This window comes from Zalophus californianus, chromosome X (assembly GCF_009762305.2).
Source record: "Zalophus californianus isolate mZalCal1 chromosome X, mZalCal1.pri.v2, whole genome shotgun sequence".
NCBI lineage: Eukaryota > Metazoa > Chordata > Mammalia > Carnivora > Otariidae > Zalophus > Zalophus californianus.
In genome coordinates, this window is record NC_045612.1 from 107,426,326 (window position 1) to 107,437,738 (window position 11,413).

Genomic DNA, 11,413 nt, shown 5'->3' on the forward strand with positions numbered 1-11,413 from the left:
TCAGTCTGTCCACTCCCAGACACACAATCTGATGTCTGCCCCTTTTTTTATGATTTGCTTAGCCTCACTTAACCCAGCATTCTGCCTCTGAGGGCTTGCACAGTCCCAGCCCCGAACCGCCTGGCCTCAGGTAATTTACACTTGACTGCTCTCAGCTGGAACTTCCTCAGCCCTTCTTTTTTGTTGACCTTTAGGTCTTAGAGTGTATCTCACCATCTTCCTTTGATGGTAGCTGCTCCTAGACTTGTAATTCTATGGGCAGTGGCTCAGTCTTCTTTTTCTTACTACTCCCTCATACTACCATGGAGTCTTCCAAAGAGCAGATGCTGAATTAGTGCTTGGGCATTAGACAGTAAGCGGGATTTCTAATGTATTATGATTTCATTTCTCCCACATTCCTGAATAAGCAGAGAAAAATCCAGATATATATACATATAATATCTACATATACATCTTCTATACAGATATAGACAGATATATAGATACAGATACATATCAAAGACTAAAAGAATCAGCCTCACCGAGAATTTAACCATTTACTGTCCTGTTTCTCTTTTTCGTAATTCCCAAGTAATTTTCCCGTGGAGTTATTACACATTTCCGACAGTCCCTATGCCAATAACATGTTATCATGTTCTGCTTAATAGAAAATATAGAAGGTTAAAAAAAAAAACTGGACTCCTTGTACAACTTGCTAATGCTACCCCTGAGATACTTCACATCACATTAAGAAGCTCACACTCCAGACTTCAGAAGCTGAAGCAAGCAAGAGCCACATCTGCCCCCCCCCATCCATATTCTTTCCAGACTGGTGGAAGGGGTGAGGCCCTGTGGAACTGCATTGTTCGGAGGTTGGTGGCCCCCTCAGATCTCACTTGGTCGGGATCTGGACGGTTGCCTCAGCCCCCACTGTTAAGGGGTTGGTGGTCGCCTCAGTCTTCAGGGTCCTCACCCTGACTCCTAATACAATCTAGAAATTCTCCCTCTGCATACTTGAGGTCACCGCCTTTGATGAGGTCCCTCACCTCCATGAGACGCCATGGGATGAAGTGAGTATGATTCATCCTGTTACCACACATGGGTCTCTCAGGTCTGAGAGGATGGTGAGACTGTTTATTCCTCTCTTTTCCGTTGGGTGTTTTCCTTAGTCCTCAGGCTTCACTCTGGTCCTTTCTATGACCTGGAGGCCTGTTCTCTCACACTAACTCCTATTAATTCCCTCCGACCACCTAGGATTGCCTTACGTGGCAAAACTTCCTGTGGTCACGTGGCTGACAGTAGGAGACGTATTCTGTGGCATCTTCACTTTTATGATCTGGGTGGTTCCCTCTGTACTTAGGGCCCTGTGCTTGATTCTTGGCATGACCTGGAATTTCTCCCTCTGCTAATCTGACGCTTACTCTTTAGACCAAGTGCCTCACCTCCCTGAGATGGCCCTAGAAGGAAATGAGTGGGACTCATCATGCCCCCATTCCTGGCTTTACTGAGGGAAGACATCAGTGGCAGGGCTCTGTGTGGCCCGTTCTGTTCTGGTTGGGGTCCCCTTATCCTCCTTTGGAATGATCAGCTTGACACCAGTTAGGAAGTAGGTTTCCTCCCTCTACTGAGTGAGGCTGCTCCCATTAGACAAAGGCCCTCTCCTCCGGGAGACCACTTCCTGTGGAAAGAGGGACACCTCAGCTGGGGAGCTTTGCCCTGGGCCTCCTAGGGCTGACAGCAAGGGTGGAACTCTGGGCATTCTCCTCGATTCTGGGGTGAGTGGTCCCCTTGCTTCATTCGCGGTCCTCATCATGACTCATGACCGGACCTGGGAATCTACCCTCCACTCACCTAAAAAACCCGTACTCCTCAGACTAAGGCCTTTACTGGCCTGGAAGCTCCAGACTGGAAGTGTCAGGATGAATCCTGTCTGTCCAGGGCTGTTGGGATCTTCTGAAAGATGATAGTAGGGGCAGAATTTTATGACATCCCACTCGTCTGGAGTTAGTAGCCCCTCAGTCCTTGCTCAGGTTTTTGACCTTGACTCTGGGTAGCATATGGGGCTCCTTCCTCCACTAAGTCAGCCAGCCTTACACCGAGGTCGTCACCTTCCGGGGACACTGGAGGGAGAAGTCAGGCTGCTGTTCCCTGGCTTACCCCTGCCCGAGGCCTCTGTGTGCCCTGCTCTGTTATGGGGGTCCACTCACCAGCACTCATTGTCCTCACCTTAAATACAATGAAGGCCTATGAGGGTCTCGTACTTGGGCAGAATCAGAGCTGCTGCACAGGCCCAAGGACCTCACCTCCCTCTGAATTCACTTCCTCTGCTCCCCACCAGAGGAAATGAGGGGTGACCATAGCCACACAAGGCAGAAAGTAGGGTATGTGTTGTGGAGCCCCGACTGTTCTGGGATGGGCAGTTCCTCATTCTTCATTCAGGGTCCTCACCATGATACCTGTTAGGCTGGGACCCTTCCCCCCCTCCCTCCCCCCCCCCCCCCCCCGCCCACTGACCCGAGGACACAACCCTTAAACCATGGTTCTTATATCCCTGAGAACCTTGAAGAATGAGTTAGGGGATGCTCGGGCTGCAGCTCTACCTGAGGCCCTCTAGGTCTGAGAGTAGCTAAGGCATGGTCTCTCAGCACTCCCTGTATTCTGTGCCGTTGGTGCCTAGCCCCCCATTCATACAGGGTTCTCATTTTGTCTTCTGTCTCTTTGATGAAAGGCTGCTGGCAAATCCTCATCCCTGCAAACACTTGAGCAGGTTCCTGACTGCAAACCTTGCAGACACTGGGACACTGTCCCTAGGAAGATGTGAGATGGGGAAGCTGTGACACAAGGCCGGGGGCTGCCCGGGTGTTAAGCTGTCAGAGAGGATTCACCCTGATCTCTTCCTTCTCTGCGCCAGCTAGACAGCATCTTATGCAGTTTCACTCCTGACAGATTTCCTTCCTACACAGAAAGGGCAGAGCAGGATAAATTGGAGAGCCCCCGATCTTTTCAGCTTATCTGATATTGCCTATATAGATGATCATATTGTCACTGAATATAATTTTTTTCTTTTCTTTCTTCACACATTTACTCAGCATTACTATTACTGCGGCTGTGTATTCCAAAACACTGCTTTGGGTCAGGGTTTTGTTTATCCCATGACATATATCTTGGAGTAATGAGAAGAAAAACGAAATAGAAGCTACAAGGTCTGGCTCAGGCTGGGAAGAAAGGAAGAGCATGGGTCTCTAGACTGATCCGGACCAATCCAGACCAGGGATCCAGTCCCAGTGAGGTCACTCACCACTCCTGTGAACTTGAGATATTTACAAGCCGTTTATCTGTAAGTGAAGTTCGCTAAGCTCTATCCTATAGGAATGTTGGCATTTATGTACTATGTAAAGCACTTGGCATACTCATTAAGAAATACTGGGTCTGAATGAATGGCAGTTATTATTATGAACCCCCCAAAATACCACCCTCCCATTTAAGTTCATTTTTACTCCAGTAGATAGCAGAGAATATACAGTGCACAGGGACAAAAACAAATGTTCTTAAGCTAAAAAAAATTAAAGTATCTTATATTTTTACTAAGACTAAAAGGAAAAGGCAAACCATGAATTAAACACCTTTTATTTTTTTTTAACTATTTTTTTCTCCATTTTGTGTTCCTAACTGTTTTACTGTGTGGTTCTTCCACATTTCCATGAAAATCCCTATTGCAGTGCCATGTTACCTGCTTTTGGATCACGAATACAATATAGATGGTTTGTGACTTTCTTTGTGATAGACACCAACACTGTAACTCTCATTTGTGAAACAGCGATAAATGAGAGCCATGTCATTCTTAAGTTTATATTCTAGAACTAAATGAGCTATTCCAAGAAAAAACATTGGAAAACACCTAAATAAATATAACTGTGTATATTTTATAGAATAGCCGTTTCGAACAAATAGGAAGAAGACCTGTGCTTTGTTCCCTCCAACCCCTAGGACTCTGCACGACCTGGAAGGTCGACTGCCCTCTTCCACCGCAAGGAAAAGCAGCCGCCCCAGCTGATTTGACTAGACGCGGCGCCAGCCATGGGCCGCCGCGCGCTCCTGCTGCTCTTGCAGCGCCTCCTCGTACAGCGCGGGGAAGCTGCTGGGCACGGTGTCGTTGATCTTGGCCAGCACCTGCAGCACCTGCATCTTGCTGGTCTCCGCGCGGGCTCGCGGGCCCCACAGGAACTCGTGGCGCGGAGGGTCGCTGGCGGGCACCGCGCGGTACTCCAGGTAGCCCTGGCGCACCAGGTCTTGGGTGATGAGCTTCCGGGGCTCGCCGAAGATCAGGTGCCTCCTGCCCTCGTGCACGCCCAGCACACTGAGGAACTCCCAGACCTCCTCCTCGGTGGTGCGGTTGCCCTTCATGAAGATCACGCCCAGGAGCGCCATCAGGAGGCCGGTCTTGGGCAGCCCCTTGTTGCCGTCGCTCGGGAGGGCCAGCTTGCTGACCAGGGCGTAGGACTGGCTGCGGGCGTCGACCTCCCTGAGCTCGAGCCCGAAGACCAGATCCATGCGCTCCGAGGCGAGCCTGAAGATCTCGGGGAAGTGCTCGCGGTACTTCCTGCTGACCATCTTCAGCATCACGGCCCGCGTGTTGGGCTCCCCGCTGCTGTGCTTCTGCAGCAGGAACTGCACCAGCAAGCTGGCCTTGCAGGTGAGGGGGTCTTTGCGAGCGGCCGCGTCCTCGGCGCCCTGGTCACGTGGCGGGCCTGGAGGGCCCGCGCCAGGAGACCCAGGGGCCGGGGCGCCCTGGGGCTGTGGGGCCGAACCCGCCTCGGGGGAGCCCGGGGGCATCGCCCCCACATCGGGTGGGGGGCAGCGGGGGGGCTCCTCTGCTGCGGCGGCTGGTGCTGCCGCAGCAGGAGCACCCCCGACACTCTGAGCCTCACCACGGCCCTGGTGGCGTTTCTCCCGGGCAGGGACCTTGCTCTTCTGGCCCCGAGGCATGGCGACACTGGGCAGGGCTGGTAGGTGGCGAGGGCACCTGGAGAGGGGGACGGTGAGGTGGGGGAGCCCCTTCAGCGGAGAGATCCCGCCTTGGCTTTGACCACGGCTGCCCCTGCAGGGTCCCCCAGGGCACTGCTCTAGGAACCCCACAGGCCTCCCTTTACTCTGGTCAGCCTGGGCCCTGAGCACCTGGTGGAGGAAGGGGGTGTGAGCCTCGGGTCCCCAAGCAGACAGCCCTGCCCCGGGGTTACTGGGGTGACGCCAGTGTTCCTGACAGGGAAGATCCCAGTGTCCGGGTTGGGGGGGAGTGTGGGTGGGGGGTCCTAGCAGTTCACATTCAGGATCGTCCTGTTAATAACTGTTGTCAAGACCCGTGCCCCCACCCCCCTCCCCTGCTCTGAAGGAGACCCTGTGATCTTCCAGGGTACCCTGGAGGAGGAAAGCAGGGAGCACTTCAGCCCACCCCTCGAGTCCGGGGGGCACCTACTGATGGACACTTATGGGAGGGCCTCTCTGCCCAGAGTTCGTGGGGTCCTCAGAGTGATGCAGAATCCCCACTTGGACTCCGTGTAGGACCTGGGACCCTCCCTTCCTCTGACTGGGGCTGCACCTGCAGATCAAAGCTCTAACCTGCCTGAGACCTGATAGGAGAAATGATGGGATGTCTCAGCCTGACATTCCTTTCTTGGGATCTTAAGGGTCCGCAGGAGGGGACAGGCCATATTGTCTCTGGTCCCCCTCCCTTCAGGGGGGTGGTTCCCCCGGTCCTCACTCAGGGTCCTCCCTTGACTGCTGGTAGAGCCCGGAGCTGCTATCTCTTGCCCTGCGGCTGGCCACTCACGCTAATGGCAGCAGGGCCTGGAGACTCATTAGGAGCCTGACAGTCCTCAGCCTGAGTCCGGGCAGGACCTGGAAATCCTCCCTCAGCTCACCTGCTGCCAGCCCCTTAGACCAAGGCCCCTACCTCTCCGAGTCTCCGCAGCACAACGTGAGGGAGCACCTCAGTCCTCAGAGCCGCCCGGACCCTCCCAGGCCAAGGCCAGGAGCGGGGACCCTGCGTGGCCCCTGTTCTGGGGTAGGGAGTCTCCCCAGTCCTCACGAAGGACCTCTCCTTCCCGCCAGTCGGCCTGGGATCTCTGCCTGTGCTGAGCCGAGCCAGAGTCCCGCATCCCCCGGCCAAGGCCTGCCATCCCCGAGACCCCGTGAGGTAAGTGAAGGGCCTTGGGGTTTAATGGCCATATTGGGGCCTCCAAGCCACGAGTGCAGGGGCGGAGCGGGACAGGGTCTGTTGGGCCCCTCTTTCCAGGGGAGATGGGGCTGGGGGGCTGGGGGGCTGTCGGGGGCTTGTCCCCACGGTTGTAACCCGGGACTCCTGGGACGTCGACCCCTAACCGCCCGTGGGACCGCTGTCTGTGCTCACCCCAGGCAGGAGCTGTCCGACCAGGCCCCAGCGCCCACGGCGTGGTTCGGAGGACGTTCTCAAGGGCCACGGGTCCACTTCCGGTCATGTGGGTCTGGGCCCCCAGGAGGACCCTGGAGGGTGGGGGTGGGCTCTGTGGGCGGGGTGGGGAGTGGGGGGGGTAGTGTGTGGTGTGCTGGATTGTAGGGGAGGGTGCCGCTGGATTAGCAAGGGTGTTGTCACTGCCTCTCAGCAGGTTGTGTGAATTCTCCCTCTGCTCTGCTGCGTGTGCTGGCCTCAGACCAAGGGTCTCATTTCGTTCCCAACCTCCAGTAGGAAGTATTCGGGGGTGTGAGCTTAGGTGCCATGGCTGGGGCTTCCCCAATCTGTCAGTCACCAGGTGACCTGTGCACTTTGGTGGGGACTCAACTCCCTCCATCGTCTATCAGTGTCTTTCCTTGACTCCTTGTAGGAGTTGTGATACCTCCCCTGTGCTGACTTAAGGCCTCACTCCAATGACTTAAACTCCCTGAGACTCCTCCTGATAAATAGTGCAGGTACTCCTCATCTGGCCACTCCTTCCAGAGCTTTTATTAGACATTTACACCTTATTCAAGTCCTGTTCAAATAACACCATACTGTCATTGTTAGTACATGTGTCTCATAGCAGAGTATTCCCAATTTCTCCCTTCCTGTAGGTCATACCATTGATGCCATTTATTTTGCTTATCCATAAGTTATAGTCACTGGTTGCATTGTTGTTTTAATGTTATTTTGAACTCATAGATATGGTTTTGAACAAATGAAAAAAGGAGAAAACTAAAGGCTTTTTATTATCTTCATGTTTTCCTTCCCCAGCTCCTTCCAAACTTCTGATCTATATCATTTTTTTTCTCTGAGAACTTCTTTTAACATTTCTTATATAGTACATCTACTTGTGACAAATTCCCTTGGTTTTTGTTTGGCCAAAACGGTCTTTGTTTCTCATTAACTTCTAAGGTTTTTTCACTGGCTACAGAATTCTAGTTGGGCGGTAGGTATTAGGTTTTTTGTTTTGTTTTTGATGTTTTAAAAACTTACTCTCTTTTGGCTTGCGTGGTTTGTGAAGAAAAATAGGATGTAACTGTTACCTTTGTGTCTTTAAGTCCCACCGGTGCCCAGCTTCTCCCAAGAATTCTTTCTCTTTGATTTTCTGCAGTGTTTGATATATCTGGGTGTAGTTTTCTGTTTTTTGTTTGTTGGTTGGTTGGTTGGTTGGTTGGTATTTATCCTGCATGGTTTTCTCTGATCTTCTTAGTTCTGTGGCTTATTTTCTCTCATTAATTTTGAAAATTCTCATTCATTATTTGTTTAAATATTGTTTCTTCTCCTTGTCTTATTACTGCTAGGCAAAGGTTATGTCTTTTATAATCGTCCCACTATTCTTGATTATTTTCTTCTGCTTTTCTTTTTTCCCCTATTTTCTCTTTGACTCTTACTTTGGGGAGTTTACCTTGACATACCTTTAATTTTCCTGGTACTTTCCTTGGTCATGTCTAGTCCACTGGTGAGCCTATCATAGGCATTCTTCATTTCTGTTACACTGGTTTTGGTTTCTCACCTTTCCTGTTGATGCTTTCCTAGAGTTTCCATCTCTGTACTTACATTACCCACTCTTATTGAATGTCGCTCATTTTTACCATTAGAGACCTAGCATCTCAATTATAGCTAGTCTAAGATTCTAGTCTGATAATTCCAAATTATCTTCCATATCTCAGTGTGGTTAATTTGCTTGCTTTGTCTCATCAGACTTGTTTTTCCTGCCACTTAGCATACCTTGTAATTTTTTGTTGAAACTAGACATGATTTATTAGATAATAGGAACTGAGTGAAATTGGTCCTTAGTGTGAGAGTATATGTTTATCTGAATAAGAGTTACACTGTGTTTACTGTTTGCTGTTACTGTTGGTATCTGAGGTTTCCATTTCCATGAGTGTTGTGTTTGGTTCTCTCTAGAAACTCCTTCGTAAATAGTCTGAGCCTTGCAGTTTTTAGCCATAATTCTCTTGTATTATATTGGAACCTTGCTGATGTGGTGCTAAGGTGTGCGGGGAGAAGTGTTCTGTATTCCTATTATTAGTTCGTCATATTTTACTGATTCTGTGCCTCTGGGCTGTTAGCGTCACAAATGCTTCTCAGCTCTCCCTCCACCCCCCTCTTATATGAGACAGGGTGGCAAGAGGGGGCTGGACTTAGGATTTTTACTTGACCCAGATTTGTTGGTTTCAGAAAGTAGAAAAAAACTGTCTGTGCCCGTCTTTGAAAATGGTAACTTTTTCCTAGGTGTATTTCAAAAGGGTTTTCCCCCTCTTCCTGTCAGAAACATGAGGAAATTTTTCACGGATCTTTACTATGAGAACTTGGTGTAGCTCTAGAAGGTAAAACTTAGAAAAGTGTGGGGGATCCCCTATGATTAGGTACCTAGGAGTTTTTAGTTCTGAAGCTTGCCATGTACAGCTTCCTTCTAGTATTGCCTCAATTACAGTTTAAGTTATTTTTAATTTCAATTTTTTTCTGTAAATTTAATTTAGTTAACATATAGTGTATTACTAGTTTCAAGGGTAGAATTTAGTGATTCATCAGTTGCATATAACACCTGGTGCTCATTACCTCACGTGCCCTCCCTAATGCCCATCACCCAGTTACCCCATCCCCCCACACCCCTCCCCTCCAGCGACCCTCAGTTTGTTTCCTATACTTAAGAGGTCTCTTATGGTTTGTCTTCCTCTCTGATTTCGTCTTATTTTATTTTTCCCTCCCTTCCCCTGTGCTTCTCTGTTTTGTTTCTTAAATTCCACAAACGAGTGAGATCATATGATAATTGTCTTTCTCTGATTGACTATTTCACTTAGCATAATACCCCCTCGCTCCATCCACATCATTGCAAATGGCAAGATTTCATTCTTTTTGGTGGCTGAGTTCCATTGTATATATATACCACATCGTCTTTATCCATTCATCTGTCAGTGAACATCTGGGCTCTTTCCATAGTTTGGCTGTTGGGGACATTGCTGCTATAAACATTGGGGTGCATGTGCCCCTTCGAATCACTGTTTTTGTATCCTTTGGATAAATACCTAGTAGTACAATTGCTGGGTCGTAGGGTAGCTCTATTTTCAACTTTTTGAGGAACCTCCATACTGTTTTCCAGAGTGGCTATACCAGTTTGCATTCCCATCAACAGGGTAAGAGGGTTCCCCTTTCTCCGCATCCTCACCAACATCTGTCATTTCCTGACTTGTTCATTTTAGTCATTCTGACAGGTGTGAGGTGGTATCTCATTGTGGTTTTGATTTGTATTTCCCTGATGCCGGGTGATGTATACAGTTTAAGTTTTCCTACCCCTTCCTGAATCCAGGGGCTTCTGCTCCCAGGAAGCTGTGATTCCCTGTATTTGCCTGTCTCTTCAGTTTGGGGGGCATTAGTTTGCCCTGTAACTTCAATTCTCTTAATAGGTCTAAAGAATTACTGACTTTTCAGTTCAGCTTTTTTTCTTGTGAGGATGGTAGTGATGACTTCTAACATCTTTACATGTCAGAGCAGGAAAATTGTTTAATTTCAAATAGTAGAGTTGGTACCAAACATCCATATCTTGATTCTTTATTGGAAATTTTTATAGCATGCCACATTTACATATGTTTACTATAGATTATACAAAGTGGAAATTACCTTCTAATGTAAGTTTGCTAAAACTCCCTAACCTGAACTGGTGCTGAATTTTTATCAAAGGCCTTTTCCTTACTCCTGCATATAAATAAATTGTGACATCGTGATTTATTATAGGAAATACGTGTTGTGTCTTCGTCCCCTTTCCTGACACAGAGCATCTAAATTCTTGAAATTTCCTAAGTAATAAGAGCAGTAAAGGTGACAGGAGTGTTTTTTGTATCATCAAAACAAGTGCCTTTCAACCATACCTGACTTTATGTTAATGAGGTAACTTTGGAAAGCCACTAAATACCGGCATTGGCTGCCAGGGGAACGAGCTGCATATTTAAAGGGTTGGAAGCTTCAGCCCCACCTCCTGACCTCCAGGGAGGGGAGAAAGGCTGGGGATTGACTTAATCACTAGTGGCCAGTGATTTAATTAATTGTGCTTATGTAATGAATTCTCAATAAATATCCTAACCGGGGGCACCTGGGTGGCTCAGTCGGTTAAGCCTCAGATTCTTGATTTCTGCTGAGGTTGTGATCTCGGGGTCGTGAGATCAAGCCGGCACTGGGCTCCGTGCTGAGCTTGGAGCCAGTTTAAGATTCCCTCTCTCCCTCTGCCCACCCCCCCACCCCCCCCCCCGCCCCCCCCCCCCGCCGCCGCATTCTCTCTCTCTCTTTAAAAAAAAAAAAAAGGCAACCTAACCAAAGTGTTTTGGAGAGCTTCCAGTTTGCTGAACTCGTGGAGGTACTGGGAGGGTGGTGCCACTGTAAAGAGGGCAGGGAAGCTCTGTGCCCCTTCCCCACACCACGCTTTATGAATTTCTTACGTTTGGGTGTCACTGGGTCATTCCATTTTTATAATAAGTTAGTAACTTAGTAAGTAAATCATTTTCCTGAGTTCTATGAGCCATTTTAGAAAATTTTGAAACCCAAGGAGGGGTTTGTGGGAACCCCTGATTTATACCCAGTCAGAAGTATTGGGAGGCCCAGATTTGTGATTAAGTAAGGATAGTCTTATGGGAATGAGCCCTTAACTCGTGAGATTTGATGCTAATATCAGGTAAATATTGTCAGAATGGAATTGAATCATAGGATACCTAGCTGGTGTGGGGGATAAAAACCTAAAAACCCATACGTTTGGTGTCAACAGTGCTGATTGTAGAAGTGTAGAGAAAAATATTCTTTACTTTTACAAATGCATTTTCTTTTTCTGTGAATGTAGTGATTTCCATTTGTCAGTATTTTCTTCTATGATATAATCATTGTGTTTCTTAGTCACCCTGTTTATTCATTTAATTCATGCTTATATTGAATATCTGTAAATTTAAAGATTATTTGTCTCCATGTGAGTGATCT

General features: G+C 48.6%; 1 protein-coding gene across 1 annotated transcript; it reads right to left on the bottom strand.

Moving 5' to 3' along the window:
* Positions 1 to 3,590: 3,590 nt before the first annotated feature.
* LOC118356539 (melanoma-associated antigen B4-like) lies at positions 3,591 to 6,443 on the bottom strand. Its single transcript, XM_035725652.1, has 2 exons — positions 6,386 to 6,443; positions 3,591 to 5,002 (listed from the first exon to the last, which is right to left on the bottom strand). The coding sequence occupies exon 2, from the start codon at positions 4,963 to 4,965 to the stop codon at positions 4,039 to 4,041; it is 927 nt and encodes a 308-aa protein (XP_035581545.1). The 5' UTR covers positions 4,966 to 5,002; positions 6,386 to 6,443; the 3' UTR covers positions 3,591 to 4,038.
* Positions 6,444 to 11,413: the final 4,970 nt, after the last annotated feature.

Bases quoted from the DNA above. Each gene is read 5' to 3' on its own strand.
- LOC118356539 (XM_035725652.1), bottom strand. From the start codon at position 4,965: ATGCCTCGGGGCCAGAAGAGCAAGGTCCCTGCCCGGGAGAAACGCCAC.